The 23,219-nt window shown below is 44.4% G+C and overlaps 1 protein-coding gene across 1 annotated transcript in view; it reads right to left on the reverse strand.

The window, feature by feature from the left end:
* The window catches only part of LOC146657183 (transmembrane protein 132C), a 169,894-nt gene that overhangs the window by 9,624 nt on the left and 137,051 nt on the right, over positions 1–23,219 (reverse strand). Inside the window, exons 5-6 of the mRNA XM_085425083.1 lie at positions 19,430–19,573; positions 9,492–9,700 (exon numbers count right to left, since the gene is read on the reverse strand). Of these exons, the coding sequence (XP_085281209.1) occupies positions 9,492–9,700; positions 19,430–19,573 (353 nt within the window). The remainder of the gene's footprint in view (positions 1–9,491; positions 9,701–19,429; positions 19,574–23,219) is intronic.

Here is a 23,219-nt window from a genome sequence, read left to right on the forward strand (position 1 = left end):
GCATTTTAAATTGGAGTAAACAACAAACACACAGACGGGTGTAACTCATACCGGGATGTTCACCCGACAAAACTCAAGCTATGATGCAATGTTGTTGATTAAACCAGTAAGAGGGGGATCAATCCAGCGAATGGCCATCATTTCTCTGTCTAAATGGCTCTCCTTTACTATTTTGGAGCACCCGGCCTGGATTGTAAATGTGCATACACCTCCTTACGGCTTTACTTAATAGCCTCCCAGATCGCTCTGTTGCAAGAAAATCTAATTTTATTACTTTCGGTAACAAATCAGCCAACAGAGGCACAACTATCTCTCACTAGGAAAATTGCTTTGAGTGTGACAAACTAGGTTTAAATGGTTACAATACAGCCGCAATATCATTAGTTTACTTATAACTGTATTTTTTTTTACATTTTCGCATTAACAAACACCTTTGAAGAAAACAATCAGCCTTGAATGTTGACAAAGCATTGTTTGAATGGTTATTCTGGGGAAATAAATGCTGTTACAGCTCTTCAGGCTTACACTGGGGCACGGTTGGGATTCTTCCAAAGGAAAAAAAAAGCACTTTGTCAACACAACTACTAATCATATATCTTACTGTACAGACTTGCGCCTTCCTTTTCATCTAATCATCTTCATTTGTTCCTGTGTCGCTATTTCTCTCTCTCACACACATAAACTCTAGTAAAGGTTGCAATCATGATGAAGGGGAGAAAAAAAACAAAATTAATCTCTTAAACTCTTTTTCTTGCGATTATCCGCTCTGCTTGTCTCTTTCTGTCTGAATCCCCTGAGAAATCGGACTGCATGCGAAGCTGTGGGAATAAAGATGTCAGCTGCATTCTCCAGAGGAAAGCCAAGGGTAGAGAGAGATTTGAAGATAAGGGCTTAAAAGCTTTGCTGGAGGGACTGATTTCATATTCGCAAGTGAAAGACCGCCTTTATTACTGTGGAGTCAACATTGTAACACTGAAAAGAAACAATTTGTCCAGCTAAGTCACAGCATACAGTTATGAAAAGTACATTTGCAATTTCACTGCATTTTGGTTTTCAAATACAATTTTTTTTCATGATGTGCCCTGTGTAGTTAAGTATTGTGTATACAAGTGCTACAAGGTAACACATAATCACATTGCATTTTTAATTAACACAGTATTGTAAAGGTTTACTGCATTTTATACATATCTCCGTACAATTCTTCAATTTTTCTATACATATTCTGTGCATTGTTACCTGTATATACAAACTTCGGTTGCTTATGTTTATGGGACCACCTTGTGTCTTCCTTTTATATTTTATTTTCCCTTGCTGTAAGAGCTCTGTAACACCAAAATTTCTCATCCGTGGGATAATAAAGGTTTATTCTATTCTATTCTATTCTGTTCTATTAACTTGAAGAATCACATTAAAGTTATGGTTATCTCACTGTCATGTCAGGTATGTCCTGAAACAACTGCATTATACTGCTCACACAACATGGATGCTTTGCGAGCATCTGCACAGACAGCATGTTTACAACAAAGCGAGCGAAGAACCCAGGGTGAGTGTATGCAGAGCCCAGCCCAGCAGCCGGGGCCTGCGCTTCAGCGGGTAACAAAGGCAGTAACGAGCCTCCATTTCTACCAGTACATGTTCCTACAGCAGAATCACAGTGGAGATCTCTTTAAAGTCTATTTGGGTTGATTTTAAACATTTCTTTGTGTTGTTAGGTTTGTGTTCATATCAAAACTTCAATTTAATTTAATTTAATTTTATATAGCGCCATATCACAAAAACAGTTGTCTCAGGGTGCAAACACAAAAACAAAGATTTCTTATGTGTCCTCATTAAATGTCAGCGTGTGGGACATAAGCTCAAGGTCTGTATTATCAGCTGCTAATGATGTGACAGTGATTTCAGACCTTGTTATGGAGTAATATAAAAGTAATGCAAGGAGCTTTAAAACGAAATGTAATACATTACTACATGTCTTTACTATTTTTTGAAGTTAGTTGTTATATTTGTCTTTTATGTGAATTCCAGGCTTTGTTAACGGGTTCTTGGAGATTGCAAAATAAGTGCCTAAAAAGCACTTTGGGTGACTGTCAGCTGTTTTGAAAATGCGCTATATAAATAATTCACTTGATTTGGCTTTTTTTTTTTATTTGAATAATGTCTCCAACACTGCTGAAAGTCTGGTGACCTGTCCAGGATACACCCTGCCATTCGCACAGTGACAGCTGAAAACTAGTAAACTAGTTTCAGGTGATGGGCTAGACTTAAAAAAAAGAAAGACAGAAAAAAAAAAGATTGTCTGGTTCAGGAACAGTACGCCCCACCTTAAAACTAAGGTTGTGGTAGAGCAGGGTTGGGCAACTCCAGGCCTCGAGGGCCGGTGTCCCTGCAGGTTCTAGATGTGTCCTTGAACCAACACAGCTGATTTAAATGGCTAAATTAGCTCCTGCAGTTCTCCAGAGCCCTGGTACAAAATAATCATGTGATTCAGGTGTGTTGACCCAAGGTGAGAGGTAGAGGCTTTTTGGAAACACTGTTTAGCCTGGCGTTAGCACATGGCATTGGAAACTAGAGGGGCATGATCTGAATCTGAGTAGTGTTTTTGTCACGGCCTGCGGGATCGGCAAGGCACTGATCAGCATCTCTCTCCCCCTCCCCTGTTTTGCCGGGGCGGAACTCATGGCGGGTTCACGCCCTCGGTCCACGCCCTCCCGGATCATGCACACCTGGGCCTCATCAGACCAGCTGGTATATCAGAAGGAGGAGATCAGCTGTTCAACGCTGGATTGTTGTGAAGACTCTAGTCAGTACACGTCGAGCCCTAGTTTCCCACTCTTCCGTCTCAGAAAGTTAACATTTGTCTCTCTGTTCTAGATTCCCCGGACCCGTCCCCGTGTTTCCCCGTGTGGAGTGTGTAAGAGGTGACTGGTCACTAGCGGAGAGAGGCTGGCGTGAGCGCGTGTGTGATTCCCTTGTTTTCCCTGGAGCCCTGGAACCCTGCCTCTCACATCTTGTGTATAGCACTGTCCTCGCACTGTTTGTAAATACACTTGGTGAAGACTTTGTGAATAAACCGTCTCTGTTAAAACACAACTCCGGAGTCCTGCGAGTGGATCCTCAGAGCAACCCGTGACGGTAACAATCCAGCCATACTATGGATCCAGCGGACTCAGCTCTGCAACCCACCCCTCCTCCAGAAGCCGTGTTGGAGCGACACGAGCAGATGCTACAACACATTAACCATCAGTTGCTCGCACTCACTCAGGCTCTCGCTCAGCACATTCCGCTGCCAGGTCCCGCTATGCCCCCCTCGTCTGCACAGCCGCCAGCCCCGGAACTCTCCACGCCACCAGCCCCCGCTTCCGCGGAACCCCCGGAACGAGCTTTACCGTCACCGGAGCCATTCGCTGGTGAGTTCCACAAGTGTGCTGGTTTCCTAACACAGATTACGTTGCAGTTTAGGCAGCTGCGGCGAACGTATGAGAGTGATGGAGCTAAGATAGCCTTTTTCGTTCAGTTACTCCGCGGTCAAGCCTTGAACTGGGCTCAAGCTGTGTTACGAACTAGCCCGGAGATTACCTATGCTGATTTTCTCTCGAAGTTCAAAAGTGTGTTCGAAAGGGGCACCGGAGCTGAGGCAGCGGGCCACCGTTTGCTGAACTTAAAACAAGGAAGACGGTGTATGGTGGGCTTCTCTGTGGAGTTTTGGACACTGGCTGAGGAGACTGGATGGGGGCAGCCTGCGCTGATAAGTACCTTATTGAACAATGTTTGTGATGAACTTAAGGGCGAACTGTTAATGAGGGAGCTGCCCAAGACTCTGTCGGAAGTGATCACCTTATGTGTTAAGGTTGATGAACATTTGAGGGCGCGTCGCCGCGCCAGCAACTACAGTTCCCAGAGGCCTCTGGGGCGAGCGGAGTCAGCTTCCGGCGGAAGCGGAGGTAGCGATCGGGAAGTGGACCGCGGCGACGAGCAGGAGCAACCCATGCAGATCGGACGCTCCCAAGTCTCCCCGGAGGAGAGGGCACGCAGATGGCAGTCTGGTGAGTGCTTTTACTGCGGCCGCAAGGGCCATCACGCCAAGGTCTGTCCTGCTCGGCCAAAAGACCCCGCCCGCCGGTAGAAAGGAGGAAACGGGTGGGCGAGGTCTCCTTCTCACATTCTCCTCCACGCTTCATGCTAGCCGCTAAAGTGACTGTCCACTCTGCCTCTCACTCTCTTCAGGCGCTGATTGACTCTGGGGCGGAGCAGAGCTTCATGGATGCTTCCCTGGCTCTCAAACTTAAGATTTACACACGGGCATTACCCCACTTGTTGCGGGTCACCGCTTTAAACGGTCAACGTCTTCCCGACGTAACAAATGTTACAGAACCCGTGTCCCTAACGCTGTCTGGGAATCACACTGAACTGTTGCAGTTTTACGTCTTTGAAGCCCCTCTCACGCCCCTGGTGCTAGGATTTCCATGGTTACGCCAGCATAACCCTGTGCTCGACTGGAAGGAGGAGAGGGTTCAGGAGTGGGGGGAGGAGTGTCACATGACCTGTTTGACAGCAGCTACTCCCGTTACAGCAGCTAACCCACTACCACACGAGCCCCCTGACCTTTCAGCTATCCCGTCAGAGTATCATGATCTCAAGCAAGTATTTTGTAAGGACCGAGCCCGCTCTCTTCCTCCTCATCGCCCGTACGACTGCAGTATTGATTTGCTCCCGGGTGCACCTCTTCCCACTAGTCGCTTATACAGTCTCTCTCAACCTGAACGTGAATGCATGGAGAAGTATATTAATGAATCCTTGGCTGATGGACTGATTCGCCCCTCTTCATCCCCTGTGGCTGCCGGGTTCTTTTTCGTCACTAAGAAGGATAAAAGCCTTCGGCCATGTATTGATTTCCGGGGCCTCAATAACATTACTATTAAGATTAAATACCCTCTACCACTCTTATCCTCCGCCTTTGAACTCCTGCAGGGGGCGACCGTTTTTACTAAGCTCGATCTGCGGAATGCTTACCACTTAGTCAGGATGAGAGAGGGTGACGAGTGGAAAACGGCCTTCAACACGCACCTGGGCCATTTTGAATACTTGGTCATGCCGTTTGGACTGACTAATGCTCCAGCTGTCTTTCAGGGTCTAGTCAATGATGTTCTCTGAGATTTCATCGATCGTTTTGTGTTTGTGTACCTTGACGACATCCTCATCTTCTCCCACTCTCTCTCGGATCATGTACACCACGTCAGACAAGTCCTGCAACGCCTCCTGGAGAATCAGCTGTTTGTTAAAGGGGAGAAGTGCGAGTTTCATGTGAGTACTGTGTCATTTTTGGGCTACATCATCGAACAGGGCGATTTAAGAACCGACCCAGCTAAGTACCTTAGCTGGGTCGGTTCTTAAATCGCCCTGCAGTCTTAGACTGGCCCACTCCGCCTAACCGTAAGCAGCTTCAACGGTTCCTCGGTTTTGCAAACTTTTATCGGAGGTTCATTCGTGACTACAGCAAGATTGCTTTGCCACTAACCCGTTTAACTTCCCCTAAGGTACCCTTCTGCTGGGATGATCTGGCTCAGGAGGCTTTCTCCCAACTAAAGAAACGCTTCGCGTCGGCGCCCATCCTCCGGCAACCGGATCTCAAGCGGCAGTTCATCGTGGAGGTGGATGCCTCGGATGTAGGGGTCGGAGCAGTTCTCTCCCAGCAACTAGAGGGTAAGCTCCACCCTTGTGCTTACTTCTCCCGTCGTCTCTCTCCTGCAGAGCAGAACTACGACATCGGGGACAGGGAGCTGTTGGCAATCAAACTCGCCCTGGAGGAGTGGCGCCTCTGGCTAGAGGGCGCAACAGAACCCTTTGTGGTATGGACTGACCACAGGAACCTCGAATACATCCGGTCGGCTAAGCGACTAAACGCCCGACAAGCCAGGTGGGCTCTGTTCTTTACCAGATTCTGCTTCACCATCACCTACAGGCCTGGCTCCCAGAACGTGAAACCCGATGCCCTTTCCCGCCAATTCACCGCCTCAGAGGACCCCACCCGTGAGGCTCCCATTCTCCCTCCCACATGCGTTATCGGAGCCCTGTCGTGGGAGATCGAGTCCGCCATACGGGAGGCCCAGCGGGCATAACCAGATCCGGGGACTGGTCCACTGGGATTGCTCTTTGTTCCCACGTCCGTTCGCTCACGAGTGCTGCAATGGGCCCACGGCGGAAAACTCACCTGTCATCCGGGCATTCATCGCACCGTCACCTTCATCAAGCGGTTCGCCTGGTGGCCTACACTGGCCAAGGACGTCCAAGAATTCATCGCCGCCTGTCCAACCTGTGCCCAGAATAAACCTGTCAACCAGCCCGCTGCTGGCCTACTTCATCCCTTACCTACGCCAAGCCGCCCCTGGTCCCACATTGCGGTTGACTTTGTCACTGGTCTTCCGCCGTCATCAGGTAACACAGTCATCCTCACCATTGTCGACCGTTTTTCTAAAGCTGCCCACTTTGTTGCTCTCCCCAAGCTCCCCACTGCCCTGGAGACCGCCCGGCTTCTGTCGACTCATGTATTTCGCCTCCACGGGATCCCCGCTGAAGTGGTCTCGGACCGAGGCCCACAGTTCACGTCGCGTGTTTGGAGGGAGTTCTGCACCTCCTTAGGGGCCCAGGTCAGTCTCTCATCAGGTTTTCATCCACAGACCTGCGAGTGGATCCTCAGAGCAACCCGTGACAGTTTTGCTATTAAATGTCTGTGCTAATCACTGGTTTTGCATTATGAATAACACTTTTAAGCTTAATTACACTTGGCACCAGCTAAGTCTAATTAGGGGATCGATTTTGTAATCATGTCGTCAGCTTTGCATGAGTCTTAAGACTCCTGGGTGAGCAGAGTAGCTCAGCACTCAAACGATCGCCCCCCCCAGGTGGTCGGGGAGGATTCTGGGTAGACCTGGCACACCTGGTTTTGGATGCCTACTGCAGCACCAACCATTGGTGTCTCAGTGCTCAGTTAAGTGCAAACTGACAGGTATGAGTTTACAAGTCAGAGGTCACAGTTCTGTCCCCGAAAGATATGGTTTGCTTGCTCCAGATTGAGTATGAGTTGCTGCTTCAAGTGGAGAACAGCTTTAGCGTGTTCAGAGTGAGAGAAAAGTGGAGCGTGAGATACACTCAGAGTCATTCAGCATCTAGAGACGTACTGAACTGGTCCCTTGTACATTGTGAGGTTACACTACTCGTAACAATACTCTTACGTTACTTCAGAAATGACCTGAAATGCACCGTCACATAATTGCCAGTTGACTATATAAACCTTAGGCTACTGTTCCACACACCATCACAAATCAGCAACACAAAGCAAAGATGGAAACCAGCTCAAAGAGACAAAGAGGTAGAAATGAAACTTGAAATACTACAAGCCTGACTCCTCATCCCTGCCTTTATTACCTGTTCAAGTCCAGGCCCATAGTAACAATCGCCATATTATTTTTCCAATGCAGTAATTGAAAGTTTCTCATCAATAACTGCGTTTTTTGAATCATTTTGAGTGTAAACGCTTGAAATTCACAGCCAATGAATTGACAAATAGCTCTGATGTTCGAGAGCATGCGCTGACATAGACTGAACCGGCATGTAATTGTTACACCTAATAAATGTGATTATTAGTTAGGTGTAACACATTCAGGAGTAAACAAGCTGATGGTGAAGTCTGACCATTTTAGCCTCGGCATAAATCTTATATGCCAATACTTGTGCAACCATCTCAAAATCTAATCTAAGGTTAATCTAATAAACAAATCACTCAGTGCTGAGAACAACCCGCTTCACAAAGCAATTTTTCTTTCTGCTCCGTTCGCTTTCAAGCCCAGCTCTGACTTCAGAGGAGGTGCTGCATATTAATGCGTGTGCCATGCTTATTTTTGTTGTGCCTGTGGATCATGTGCTGCGTTTGTGTTGGCATTCAACTACTACAGTGACACGATGAAGGTCGTTATAGCAGGAATGTTGTTTCTATATGAAAGAACACTGGTGGATATTTTTCGAATTTGAATGCTGCAGGCATGTCAGTACAGCTATTTGTTTTACAGCAGCAAGAAAACACTCGGTATGCACTCTATAGGATAACTGAGGGCCGCTTTTTCTTTTCTTTTTGAATATTAAATGATCACCTTGATTAAACAAGTAAAATCTCAACATACATATCCTGAGAGAAGCGGTAAAGGATGGTGGATGCTCGAGTGCTACGCCTACACTTAGGTTTGCTGTCTGCAAAGGCTTATCTTGTCTGTGCTTTGACAGGGCTTAGGGAGGGAAGAGGTGAGCCATACAGGCAGTGTCAGTCAAAACTGTGTGAGGAGTACATTTGCAGTTCTCCCACTAACAGGCCTAATGTGTCTTTATTTTATTTTTTATATTTCTGTCTCTCTCCTCCCAGCGTGGCCACAACTTGCCAGCTTTCCCGATAGAGGAATGGCGTGCCGCTTGCTATTGTTGCTCGCTGGCTTACTTCTCCGTGTGCTTACGGACCGTGGACCAAAGCTTATTCTCATCAACAGGTATAGTGCTTCTTTGCAAGGTCACGCCTGTTATCCCCCGATAAACAAAGACGTGCTGAAGATGGGGAAAAACAAAGCTCCGGTGCTGGCGTCAACAGTGACAACATGGCTTGGCTGTCTCCGCTGATAAAGGCATAGCAGCACACAGCTGGAAAAGCAACAACCTGGACAAGCCACAGTATTAGTTGAATGCTGTCACTCAAAATAAGAGGGGAGCAGGGATAATTAGAGTAGCCACACTGGTGCATGGGATGACTTAAAGTCTAACTTCAACGCTTTTCCTGAAGTAATTACCGTAGGTGGCTGATAACTGCTCCATCAATTGATGGATTTCAACAGTTGCAGAGTAACACTGCGCAGCAGCGTTAGCAGAGGTGCTGTGTAGTGATGAGGCCCCAGGGGAGAAGTCTGACCTCCAGACAGCTCTAATAATGTTCTTTCCAACTGACAGGCACAAGGCGCAATGGCAGGCCACCCTAAGCCAGTCGTAATGACAAGCTGTAATGCACAGGTCAGCCATTTTGTTATCAGCCAAGACCTGTCAGTAGGACTGAAGTCAGGAAGAGACAGGTGGAGTGGTGTTCGTCACATGTCACATCATTACCTTATCTTTGCCATTACTGAAATCAAATACATCACCGAGGAGAAAGGCTATTCTTGTACTTTCTTGAAACTGGGGCTGCAAAAGTCAACAAATTACCAATTTATTTTTATTAAACTTAACAACTTGTACTAAAGTTTGTGATGTAACCTTGGTGTTCTTTCTTGGATAACTGTAAATTACGCCTGGAAATGGCTGCGCAGGAGCTGACACGAAAGTGAGAAAATGACTAAATGTTAATTATAAAGATCACGTTATATTCCATCCAATTAGTAAAACAAATGTCTCCCTGAAAAAATAAGAGAGCAGAACACACAGTCGCAAAGCCCCTTTAGCAACAGATGCACGCGCTGCAGTACCTCTGATTGGTGGCCATTATTGGCACCCTCCACCCTTTGATCTGGCTCAGCTCCGTGTCTGACACCTCAATCTGGAGGGGGAGACGGGGGATCCACACGTTGAGCTCCAGCTGAGCACTTAGGTATCCGTGGGTGAAGTTCACCATCATCTTCACCTTGCCCTTCATCTCCTTGCCGTTCACAAAAACGTAGTCACACCTGTCAGACACCTGCATGTGAGGAGGGGGGAGGATTAAAAAAAGACAGCATTTAAGTTGAGCTCTTCTGACGGCTGCACTAGATGACTACACAGCAAATTACACAGTGCAATATACTGTACAGAGTACCATGTTGGCCCCGGCCCTGCGAGTTGATTATAAGGCTTTACACTTCTGAGCACTCCTCTGATATAGCATTCCTGTAACTACTTTGAACAAGATGAAAGGTCCTCGATCTGCTCGACTCTCAGGAGAAGAGGGGGGAGGACAGCAAGGACATCTTTGAACCTGAGGGAAAGCACAGCATGGTCTGCTGTTTTATTGTTGTTCAGCCTGCAGCTGAAAGAGGAACCAGCAGATGGACACTAGTAAGATGACAGCTGATAAAAATGACCAAAGTTGAAGCTAGTGGTTTTGTAAATTATGTCATAGAAAGAATTAGTGAGCCAGTTTTGTGCTTTAGAAACATGTAACCGTCAGAAGGTTATTCCTTGATTATTGATTATGAGGATTTACAGACACATACAATTACCTCTTTAAGTCTAAGCACTTAATGGGTAATTATTTAGTATACCTTGAATGTAGGAACACATTTTTTATTCCTCTGGGCGTTTTCTCAATCTTACATATTAATCTCATCTTGGAACAGACTGCCATGGCTGGTACCAGATGGAATTCGACGGTCTGGGAAAAAAATCTTTTTTTTCCCCTTCTTCTTCCAAGTTATTTCTCTACAGTGAGATAAAACCATAAACAACCATTTATCATGAAGCTGTGGCAGGATATCCTCTGAGACCAAAGGAGGGGAAAAAAAAAAAATTGTGTGTGACAGAATGTGTTCTGTTCACTTCACCTTCAGCATGAAGCTAGCTGTGGAGTTTGTGCGGGACCGTGGAAAGTAAATGTGGCTGTTTTGTATAAATAAAAGCAGATATTTGGAGAGTTGCCGCATCGATTTTTAAAATTTTGTTTATTTCTTTTTTTCTGTCTGCCCCACTGAGCTTGCAGGCTGAACTAGTGGCATTCCTCAAGATCTGGTATGTGGATTGCAAGAATAGCCCCACTTGGTGTACGCTTGATCAAAACAACAGAACATCAAAACAGCATCATGAGAGACCTTCCAGCTGATTTCTTTTGCTCCCATTCATCTTGACATATGGATATAAACACGCAGCTTCAAAGTCAGGAAAGAAGTGAAAGAACAATTTAATGCAATAACATGTACATGCAAAATCTGCTTTGAAATGAAAGGTATAGTAGTGTTTTTGTGCAATAAAATACATACCTTCAACACTATTTCGGTACTTTGTTTTCTTATTCAGTTTTTGTATAAAACTATTTTGGACATATCTGTAGTCCACATGTGCACATTTGTTTCTTTTCTCTTTGCCTTCCCGAGTTTGACAGCAGGTCGGCAGTGGAGAGAGGTGATTCTTTCTTTCTTTTTGTCAACCAGACGACATGGTAGTGATTATGATACAAGTTTATACTTTTTCACAAAGTTGCCCCTGATCTGATCTGAATTAAGCTGCTTTTCTCTGTAAGGTTGTCTCCTTCTCCACTGGTAAACCGCTTATCCCTCTGACTGCTTGTACATTTATGCAGAAAACTTCAGAGTCAAACTGACCAAACCTTCATATCAGGGACCAGAGGTGAGCCGGGTCTACAACAGCAGTCTTTAGTGGAAGACCTCGCAGTGACCAAGCCAAGAGGCGGCACATGCGGTGAGCATCATAAGCACTTATGATTGTTTTTATATTTATGAATATTCAGAACAAATGGCCTGAACTGTGGAGCAGGGCATTGTGTACAAAATATTTTGGCTGTATGAACACAACTGTCACTTAGCACCTCTCTTTGTCCTACACCTCAAAATCACTTTTTGGATGCAGTGCATGAAATTCAGCATGCATCACAAACTCACACATTTGTAAGAGTAACAGCACTGGAAAGAGTCCAGAACTGCAAAAGGAGAGGATCTTGAAGGGGACAACATCAGCTAAATTAAAAAGTTTTTATCTTATTTTAAGTGTTTCTGAAGCACGTACTATGGAATTCACTGGTTGGAAGAATCAGGCTTTATGTTATGCTTGAATTTTACTCTAATTTACGCAGGAATGGAATCTAACTCACGGTGGCACGGTGGTTAGCACTGTTGCCACACAGCAAGAAGGTCCTGAGTTCAATTCCACCATCAGGCCGGGGTCTTTCTGTGTGAAGTTTGCATGTTCTCCCCGTGTTTGCGTGGGTTCTCTCCGGGTACTCTGGCTTCCTCCCACCGTCCAAAGACATGCAGCTTGTGGGGATAGGTTAATTGGATAATCCAAATTGCCACTAAGTGTGAATGTGCAAATGAATGTGAGTGTGAATGGTTGTCTGTCCCTGTGTGTTAGCCCTGCGACAGACTGGCGACCTGTCCAGGGTGTACCCTGCCTCTCGCCCTATGACAGCTGGGATAGGCTCCAGCGCCCCCCGCGACCCTGAAAAGGATAAGCGGAAGCGAATGGATGGATGGAATCTAACTAGCCAAATCATTGGGAACTTCAGTAGCACTTTAGAATACAGCCATACTTGCCAACCTTGAGACCTCAGAATTAGGGAAACATTCAAAAGGGCTGTTGGGGGGTTGATAAATAAATTTTACAGTGTTTATTTATTGGATAAAATAAGTTAAATGTCACTGTTATTATTGGCTGGCCAGAAACGGCTGGGTGTCCAAATTCAGAGGCTGCTTCCACCTGAGGACCCGGCCTTCGCGGTCTAAAGAAAGCCGGGTAGTACGTCACGAGCTCTCTCGGTGGAGTGAAACTCTGCCGTCTGCTCCTTGCTATCTAAAATATAACCGGGCACTGGCGTAAATTCTTGACCGTCTCACACTTCTGTTTAATCAGTTTTCTGTTTGACTTTTATTCAGCTGTGTGAAAACCCCGGAGGAACCCACCCGAGGGATTAATAAAGTTAAAATTAACCTAATCTAATAACTTTAATCTCAGCCAAACCATTTTACTCACAAACAAATAAAACACTGAAAAAGCCAAACAATAACATTTTTAAGTTATCAAAGTGACTTATATATCATGTTTAACCCGAGTAGCGAAAGACTGCGGGGGTTTGAAAACGATGTGTCGGGTGTTTGGTGTTCTCGCCAGCTCAGATATTTGAAGTTTACACAGCTACATTCTCGCCTGAAAATATGTTAAAAGTTTATTTTGCGACCCAGAAAGAGAAATAAGAGTAATATTAAACTAAGTAGCTGCCGTCATTGTTGGAAACTGGAATTGGCTGGGCCGCACTATGAATTCTGCGATATGGTTTTTCAATTTTGTTGTCCGGGTGGAAAATCGGGAGAAATTCAGGAGAATGATGGCTCCGGGAGATTTTCGGGAGGGGCACTGAAATTCAGGATTCTCCCGGAAAAATCGGGAGGGTTGGCATGTATGAATACGGCCTGTCACTAAGGGTGTAATTCTGCTAGAATTAAAAGGAATTTCAGTGTAATTTATCTGGCATTACAATGTAGTTACACTTACTTACAAACATCTACTAATAGATACACTTGAGTAAAATACAGAAGAAGAAATAATTATACTGTAAGTAACTTTAAGTAATGCACATTTATAGGTATTTTACAGAAAAGGAGGGACAAGTGATAAACAATAGTAATTTTAACATTTTTGGTGCAGATCCACAAACATTGTGAACAGTTTCTGATTGTAACTGAACTGATTGCACACTACTTAAAATTACTCATGGTATAATTATTTGTTTTTTTCTTTGTACAAACTTGAATTGCTACCCCCTATTTATAACATTTGTTATTACACCAGCCATTCTTAAACTTTTAAAAAGTCTCCTGCACAGCAGTGAGCTATCAACAGCAGTGGACTCTATGACCAGAGACCAAAAAGTTCTGAAAGCCCCTGTGAGAAAGATGAAAAGCACGCTGTAGGGCATCCTTCAAGGCTACATCTAACCATCAGAGAACTTCTGTTAAGAAGTTACGGTTACATGTTTCCCTCCCCATCTCCAGCTGCCTCCCTCTTCCCACTCCTCCACAACCACCCACACATGCAGGGCCTTGGAGTGGGGGTATGTCACCAGGGTGCAGAGGAGGCTACCCCCCCCCCCCCCCCCCCCCCCCCGTCCCCCCCCGTCCCCTTCTGGCTGCCTCTGCCTCAATTTTATCCCACAACTTAGACATTCACATTATTCACACTCTCATTACACATACATATAGGATCTTGGGGGTGGGCACAATCACGGAGTCCAAATTACCATCAGGGTGTATACCTCACCCCTGACGTCGTTGCCCACCTCTCAATTTTAAATACACTTAGTCATTGAGGGCTAGCAGGAGGGACTATGCGCTTACCTGCTGCTCCTTGGCAGGTAGCTCCATGCCCTCCTGGGTTTTAATTGCACCTTAGAACACATATGCATCAACACTACAATGAGCGGGTGGAGGGAGGTTTGGAGTCTTCTCCCACCCCCATTCTCCGCGGCCTGCTGGAGCGGGAGGGCTAGTAGGAGGAGTTGGCCGTCCGACTGCGGTCTGGGGTGTGGGGCCTCCCTGCTGCTGCGGAGTCGGGGTGGTCTGCCTCTCCCCACCGCAGGGAAAAGGGTAACACCACCTGGGTCTGGGTGCAATTCCCCCCTCCAGGGGCAAGGGTACCTAGACCCGGTTTGTAGAGTACGCTTGGGGAGTGTGATTGTGTGTACAGCGTCTCTTTATGTCTGTCTCCACGTTGGTTGAGTGTGGAGTGAGTGCATATGAGAGCATGAGGGTGGGAATGGATGTTTGTGTCTGTGTGTGCCTGTATGTCTGTGTCTATATGTCAGGTTGGGTATCAGACGCCACCTCTCTGGGGACACCTCAGGCCCTCCAAGGTTTGGAGGCCTATCTCCACCCACCACCACTTCCCCTGCCGGTGGCGGACTCCCTCAGGTGTCGGTGTGTTGGTGGTTCTTTGTGTCTGGGGGTGGGCGTCCGGGTACACACCGGCTCACTCCTTGGCGGCCGCTTGTCGGGGCCTGGGGCCTGGGGCTCGCTCGGGCCCCATTGGAGGTGGGGTGCCCCCGGCCTCTCGGCCTGGGGCTCGGTCACTCAGGCACAGCTGGGGGCCGGCGGAGCTCACGGGCGCGTCACTGCAACTCCCCCTGACTTCTGCTCCGCGGCTGCTGGGCGAGCCCTCATCTGGGACTCTCCTCAGCTCTTACTGGAACAGTGGCGCGGCTGCCCCTCTGTTGGTCTTCCATGGTCTCTTGTGTTCTGGGGGCCTCTGGATGTCTGGAGTTTTGATCTCCTCCATACCCGCTTCACACCCTGGAGGACGGGGCTGTGGCCCCCCCACACTCCCTAGCAGATCATTACATGGAGAAACCTTTGGAATGCAAGCATGCTGATCCACACAGGTATGCACACATGGGTATTCACAGACGCGGACTAAAGCTTTCTTGGCTGCTACCTCAAAGCACACTGTGCGCTGTCTATCTTGCGTGCTGCACAATATCGTTTATTATTTAGTAAATATTGATATCTATGACTAGCTAGTTTATTGTGATGGTGCTTTGTTTTCTCTATTATTATGTTGCTCTTTGTTGTTTGCTGTCTCCTCTGTTTGTTTTTTTTGTTTGTTTTTTTTTTTTTCTCCATACAGGTGACCCAGGAGTTCTTTTTTTTTTCTCTCTCTTCCCCCCCCTTCTCACCGTCTCTTCTCCCCTTTGGTTTTCTTTCTTTCTCTCCCCCTCTTTCTCTCATTCATTCCCCCTGTCCTATTTATTAAAAAAAAAAAAAAAAAAAAAAAAAAAATGACAAAGGATGAACTGAAGCTCTGCCATCACATAATGTCGCATACTGCTGTTTCTGATGTCATTTAGAAAAAAAAAAAAAAAAAGAACTGCACAGGCCTTGCATTTTCAAGTGGACACATGAAGGATGAGTGGATATTTCCTCTGTGTTATTACGCCAAGTACGGAGAACGTACAAAGTGGTACCTTGTAATACAGTGCAATGAAACACAGACCGACGGCTTAAAGAAGCTTTTAAACGTCTGTACGAGCGCGGTGTCCTTCCCCTGGTTACAGTCAGTCATGGAGCAGATAGGACTCAGTGCTCCCGATGCGGGAGTGTGTTTGAACAGATAAAGATGTCAGAGGAGTCCCTGCTCTTTATCAGCTCTCATTGTTAGCCTCTTTTTCTCTCACCACACTCAGTCTGCTGAGACTGAAGTGCTTTGACAGTCTCTTCATCTCTGACTCTACTTAGTTGGTGTGAAGCAACTTAGCTGCATGAGCAGCGAATTGAATTGCAGGCTATGCGATGCCTGACCGAAAAACGTGCAGGGCTCACTCACCATATCTAGTAGCTAAATGAAAAAACTACAAAAAAAGCCTACAAAATTTAAATTAATAAAAAAATTGTAAACATCTGGTATTTATTAACGTACAGCTCTGCTACGGTATTCTTAATGACAAGGAAATTACTGTAACTGCCTGCTAGGAATTTGATCAACACCCCACTAATCTAGGGAGAAACAATTACGGAAAACATGGCAGCTGACATCGTGCTGTCCCCTCCAATTACACAGGCGTGCTTATACCGCCCTGCTGTGCGCTCTGATTGGCCAGAATAGACTTAAATCAATATTGCGACATAAGGGGACACTGCCACTTAATCAGCAGGCCCTTTAACCCCTCCTCCACCCTCACCACTGGGTATGTGTCGCGCCACGCCGAGGGTGGAACTGCCTCTGCGAGTTACACGCTCTCCGTCATTCTTCTTTACAAAGTATCGTAAACGTCCAGGAGGATCCACCGCCACATTAATCAGGCGCATTAGGCAGCTAACGGGAGAATACTTACAGAGGACATTAAGGCTGTCTCTGGATCTAGCCCAGGAAATTAACTACTCACCAGACAGTCACAATCCAAGGCAGATATGAGCGATGGGAGTAGGGAGTATGAAGGTAGGATGAGTCTGTCTCTGGCTTGTACACAGAGCCGGTTTGACAGAAGCAATTAAGCTGCTCAGACATCTCTGCATAAGATTCAGCGCTCACTTCAGTGCAAGGAAAAGGTTTGCACATAGCAAGGTTTCTAATGATTATGCTGCGCGACGATAGCAGGAGTTGCAGGAGCTCGCTCATAACACGACCTTCATGGCTAATGTGAAGATGGAAGATTATCCCTGCAATTTCATGAATGTGTGTGTTGCTGTTGTTATTTCAATGATTCTTTTATTTGTGCGAGCTGCTGATATACCGCACATCTTTTCTGACTAGAATTCACAGTTCAGTTCTGAAACAAGAAATTGTTTAATGCTGAGCGTGAAGACAGAGCTCCAAGTTATTAATGCTGCAAATGTTATGAATGAATTGTTATTTTGCAGTATCAGTACTTTCTTCACACAGAGGCAAGTTCTATACACTTAAAAGGCTTTTGTCAGTGTTGCCCAGGAGGAGAAAAATTAAATCTGTTACATGGATATGGATTTATGAAGCAAACCATGGGTAACCACAGCCAGTGGAGGCAACCTGAAGAAAGAATAACTTGTTAATCAACATTACAGCAAAAGCTATCACTCCTATGGCTTTGGTTGGACTGTGCTAAGGAGGCACCTGGAAAACAAAAATATGCCTTCTAAAAGAAACGTGGCTTTCTTTGAAAGAGTGCTGGATCTGAGCCAGAGGTAACACTTATTTTGGATTGTGTGAACATGTATAAGGTGATGTAGGCAAGCTAAGTGAAAAAAAAAGAGGACAATGACACAAATGAGATATCAAAATTGCCTCAATCTGACAACACAGCCAATAGAAGAGCTTGAAAAAACATTTCCATAGATTCACACACAGTAAATGCAGCTCATATGGTGAGCTTTGCATGAGCCTTACACGTAGCTGTCAACATGATAACCCAGAATAAGCACAGACATAGCCTTATTTCTTCCTACACAGAACAAATTTGTGTAAACTGCACAAATTCCCAAAGAGCTTTAAAGAAAAATCATGTAACCTGGTATTTCTTTATAATTTACTGTAATTTAGGAGGCTGAAGTAAGTGGAAGCACCATTTCATGTGATGTGATTCACTGTTCTATGTTAAAGTCACTCTGTGTTTATTTAATCCTAATCGTCCAGGTCACAATCTGTCACCTTTATGTATACGATCACAGGCTATGATTATCAAAAAAAACCCTCCTGAGTGAGCAACAGTAAGTATGCTGCAGGTGGGGCTTTTTGTTTTTAAAGCAGAAGCATCCTTCTTCACTTAATCGTCCTCCAGAACACACTTAAGACAATTTAAGGTGATCAATTATGGTAAATGTTCTCGTCTACTATAGCTTTTAATTTTTGACATCACAGCCATTTGGAAATGGAAACAGACCAAAGGCATTTTCATTGTAGGGCTTTTTGGATAGAGCCAGTAGAGGCAGAAAAAATAGTGGGACAATTAAAGGAGAGATGACATGCAGCAAAGAGCCTCAGGCAGAATCTAACCAAGACACTGCAGGAAGGGCCAAACCTTCTGTCCACGGGCCTGCACACTCATCCAAATGAGCCGTGGGGGTGCTGACTGATGTGACTGTTTCTTCTTTGGGTTTGCATTGAGTCTCTTGGATCCCGTCTCAGTGTGACTTCCTTTGTTTGCATAGCAAAGCCACTTTTACACTTTTTTGTTTTTTGGTTTCATGCTGCAGGTTTAAAAGGGACCGTATAAAGAAAAAGTTGTCAGTTGTCACTGCATATCAAACATGCTCTTTCATGTTGTTTTCCAGTGTTTGTTTTCATTTTCTTCAGGGTGCATGTGTGCTAAATGTACTAAACATCATTTCAACACTTTCTATAAAAAATGCACTACCTACCTAATCTTTAATATAATTACATGGGCTCATATGTGGGTTAATTATAATGGCAATTTGAGTTTCCATTGCAAATTGCATTTGATTAACTTAAATGGACTACAGACATTTTAGATTACATGTTGTTCACATTTAACAGATTTACTATTAAGCATTTAAACATATTTTGCAGGTATATCCACACATAAAGGTTATATTATAGATAACTAAAATAAAATAAAATTTGAAAACCAAAATCTTGTTAACTAATATAAAAATAAAAACTAGTCTTAAAAGTAAAGAACTACAAAAAAATGATGTTAAGTTGAAAACCTATCAAAAATAAAATAAAATAAAATATGCCCAAATTGCCTAATGAGACTTTGATGGATGTCTGCAAGACCGGGAGTCAACTGCTTTCAACAAGTTCTGTGTTTTTATTGTTATACCTGTATAGAGTTTCCTAAATCTTGACATATGCCTTTCATACAATAATAATTAAAATAGTAAAATTAACACAGAAAATAATGAAAACTAAAGAAAACTACACTTTTTCAAACAATAAAAATCAAACTGAATCAATAAAACCCACTCTGGAAACTAAATAAAACCAAACTGAACTAAAACCGAAGAGTAGACACATACACAACATTACTTAAGAATGCAAACCCTTTACATACTAGTACTGCGCCTGTCTATATATCTGAAGTCATATTTGCACAGGGCATCACCTTGGTACTGCACTGAGCTGTAGCAGCTCATGTAAAAATAAATAAATAAAATGTCACTCTTTGAAAAACACCAACAGAAACTAATCTGAAGCCTGTGATGGCATGGTGTTTATGCGAGAGCAGAGATTGCGGGAGTCTTTCCCCCCCCTCTTTTCAGAAGTTGATCTTACTGACCTTGACCACGTCTTCATCTGTTGAGCGACATGTCGCCGCTTCAGAGACGTCAGTAACAGAGGCGTCAGTTCCAACAGTCACCACCTTTACAGGAACAGCCACCGTCTTTCCAGTCAATACAGCGGTGTTCAGAATCTCAGAGTCCTGAAGATATAAAAAGAAGACAGAGATCAAAGCAAAGAAACAGTTGGAAAGTAACAGCTTAGAAATGAAAGTTAATCGTTTGTGGATAAACCTTCAGACTAATAACTGATGGATATCTTATCTTATCCTTTATCTTTCCCATACCTTACCTACAATGTTTTTCATAAAAGTCAAACTTAACCTGCCAACACTAGTCAGTTCCATTATGTATAAATTGGCACTTGCTGCCCAATCACACTTAACTAGGCTCTGTGAAAGAAACAGAAGAACCAAATGCTCCAATTTGCCCCTGGACTGCAGTAGAGATCGTTCCAGTAAATGACATCAGTGATCAGACAGCCCCGGTCCTTTAAGTCCACTGGCACAGCTTCATTACTCTGAACAGAAATCTTAACCTTTCATTACAGACACACACACACGCACACACGCACGCACGCACGCACGCAGTCACACATATACACACCAGCATTGTCACAGAAGATAATCGGAACCAATTAAGATAAGTCTGAGTTAACTTTTTTCTCTCTGAAGTCACCAAAGCACATTGGATTGTCTCTTCTGCCTATTCAGCCCAAAGAAATTGCACTTCAATTACACAAACTGCTACAGAACCCTGAGCGCCACAGTAAATAGTCGCTATTAAGGTCAAAGTGTACTTTTCAATAGTTACAGTGTAGAGCACGCATATATTGCGCCTGGTGAACTTAAGGGACTTCAGCTAATTGTAAAGCATGACAAAAGTCTCTATTTTCAAGATGTTTTCATTCTGCTAAAGAGACAGTCTCACAAAAGCTCAGATTTCCTTGATTTCAATAGGCGAGAACCCGAAGGCATCTTTTTCTGTCCCCACTGTATTGAAGCTTTGCCAGCACTGAAGATGTGTTCCTACTATTTTTTCCCCCCTTTTAACAGAGAAATCTTCCTCTTGAGTGATGCCTGTTGAATTAAACGTCTCATTTGTTTAGTGTTTTATTGCTAAACCTGACAGGCACAGACAGGACCAATCTACAGTGGCTGACTTCCTGTCCATATTCATATATATCCCACAGTCACCGGGGAAGTACACAAGAGCCGTGCACTCGCTTTCCAAAGACTTGTTTGTGAGCTTTCCAATGGAGCTCATTCAAAGAGAAAGAAAAAAAAGAAAAGGAGGATTAAGTTTGATTGAAAGAAAGCTCGTCGTTTGTAAGGCTGGTCATTTGTAGCATCATTCAGCTTTGGAGTGAAATGATTATTAGCTGAGCCAAGAGATACCGATGAATCACAAAAAAACCCACTTAATCTTCAAATGGCGTTTCATTACAATTTTATAGACTGTGACAGTGTTATATAGCAATATAAACCCTTCTCTTGCTGTGCCACTGACTTTGATTCAATTCGTCTTAAAACCGAGGAATGCTGTAAATTAATTCCACGTCTGCTGGGATTCCTCCATTTTCAGAGGGTCGTCTATAATATATGATAGGGTAAATGGTGGGGACCTGGTGAAAGCTGGCGCTAATGTTAGATTACAGCAGCTGGATATGACCTGAGAGCTGTAGAGAGCGAAGCCTGGCAGTAATAAGCCACAGCGGGATCGCACGGTGATGCATCAGCGGTCCGCAAGCTCGGACATAGACAGCGCAATTAAACACATAATAGAGACCAGTGGCGAACATCAGCAGGTTAAAAAAGTGTGAATGAAGAGACAATGAAATATGGGCCTGCGAAACTAAAAGAAATGCACGTGTTCTTACTATAGATCAGGCTGGTCTTTGAGATGCAAGCTTTATTTTGATAGTTCTGAATGTGCCATTTATAATACCAGTGCTACTTTTAGCATGTAAAGATTTCTCTGAAGGCCTCCTCTGCGTCGTATCAGAAACAGCGGGAGAAAACAGCAGCCTTTGATAGGACCAAATACGTATTGCATTTAATGTGAAATTGGCTGAACAGGAGATAAGACACGCTATAAAATAATTGGTTTCTGTGTCGTGTTACGAAGCGAGCTTCCTTTGTACTGAATGCAGCAGATTACAACTCTAACAAATTAACACATCACGTCAAAATGCAGTATTGCCACTATGTTATCTTTTAAATTATTTATGATTTATGATCTGTTGTTACAAGAATAACAAGGCCTAAGATGAGCGGTGACAAACAATGTTTTCATCAGGAGAAATGACGAGAACGATATGCGACATACAGTAACTGCGAACGTCGGCAGCATGGCTACTGACTTATGAGCAAAACGTACAGTTAAGGATATTCTGTGTTTATGTCATGTGTCAATGTCGCCTTTAAATGGGGAGTAGGGATTATCTTTATCAGATAATATTATTTATTTAGGAGGCCTTGCAGGGAGGAAAAAAAGATACTAGGCTTTCTTATAAAGACCCTTAACAAAACAGATCCTCATGATGACAGCCAGGCAAAGATGCTATAGCTTAGTCACACCTGAAACACCATCTCCAGTGAGCATTGATTTAGAACAGTGATGTGCAGCATGCATCTGAAAATGACACACACATTTAATAAAAACGGAGTACTTTTTATTCCTTCATGCGAAGCAGCAATAAAAATGAGAACTGGCCCGAAACTGTATTGTACCAATCAAGATGTTCTCAGGTTTGAACGGTGGTGTCCTTCACCTCTGCATGCATTATATAGATTTTTAGCCGATACCTTTAGAGACACCTCTAAGTATGTGGGTTGAATGTTAGTTTGCATCTCACCTGTTGACGCCGGTGTTTGTGCTTTACTTACGAGCCGGTCTGGCCCCTCAAGTCTAATACATGGGATTCTTTTTGTCCAATAAGGTGCAGGAGAACTGCCTGTCTGCTTTATCAAGGATCTCTCTGTTAGCATTCAGCACGCTGCTGAGGCTGGTAATGTGCTCTGGGCCATAATTTCTGCCCGTGTCTCACTTGGATCTGAAAATAAGTGAGATTTATGGTGTCAGCCTGAGTGACACAGGCAGCATGAGAAGCAGCAAAGCCTGTCCCGTCCCGCTGTTGCGATTAACTTCTGCTTCAGCCCGGCGTTAACACATCCATATTCTGACCCCGCCATCGGCGCTGCAGCTACAAATGAACAGGTCAAACACATTGTCGAGTTGAGGATTTTAGGGCCTGCATTATTCATAGCGCGGCAGACAGAGGAGAGTGTGGTAAATACAGTGTAAATGCTTAGCGTGTGCACCTGTTTGTGTCAACCCCCACGTCAATGTGGCTGTCCTGAAGCCAGCAGGATGCCAAGATAAAACAAAAACGTAAAAAAAGAGAAAGAAAAAGACATCAGCGTTGAAAAATTCTACGAGTGTTTTGGTTTGACTGACGACTCATCATTGGATGTGAGCCTCTTTATGATCTTTCATGTCATTTCAAGAGCAGGTGCATTAAGACAGCCGTGATGCCTGCCAATAGTCAGCTTAACTACAGTGAATGAAATATTCATAGTTGTGATAAACATTTTCATCCCTTGGTGATAAAGTATATGTACGTGTGAAGAAACTGAAATGGGACAACAGGAACGGCGAATATGCTGTAGACATTAAACGCCACTCAGACAGTGTCCTGGAGCTATTAAGCAGACTAAAAGAGACATGTCCTTTCATCAGCTTTCTCTCTCCACATTGTGCAATGCTCAATGTGGCACTTCCTCCCCT

This window comes from Rhamphochromis longiceps, linkage group LG12, assembly GCF_057381845.1.
Source record: "Rhamphochromis longiceps isolate RC_006_pf linkage group LG12, R_longiceps_female_GT1.1, whole genome shotgun sequence".
NCBI lineage: Eukaryota > Metazoa > Chordata > Actinopteri > Cichliformes > Cichlidae > Rhamphochromis > Rhamphochromis longiceps.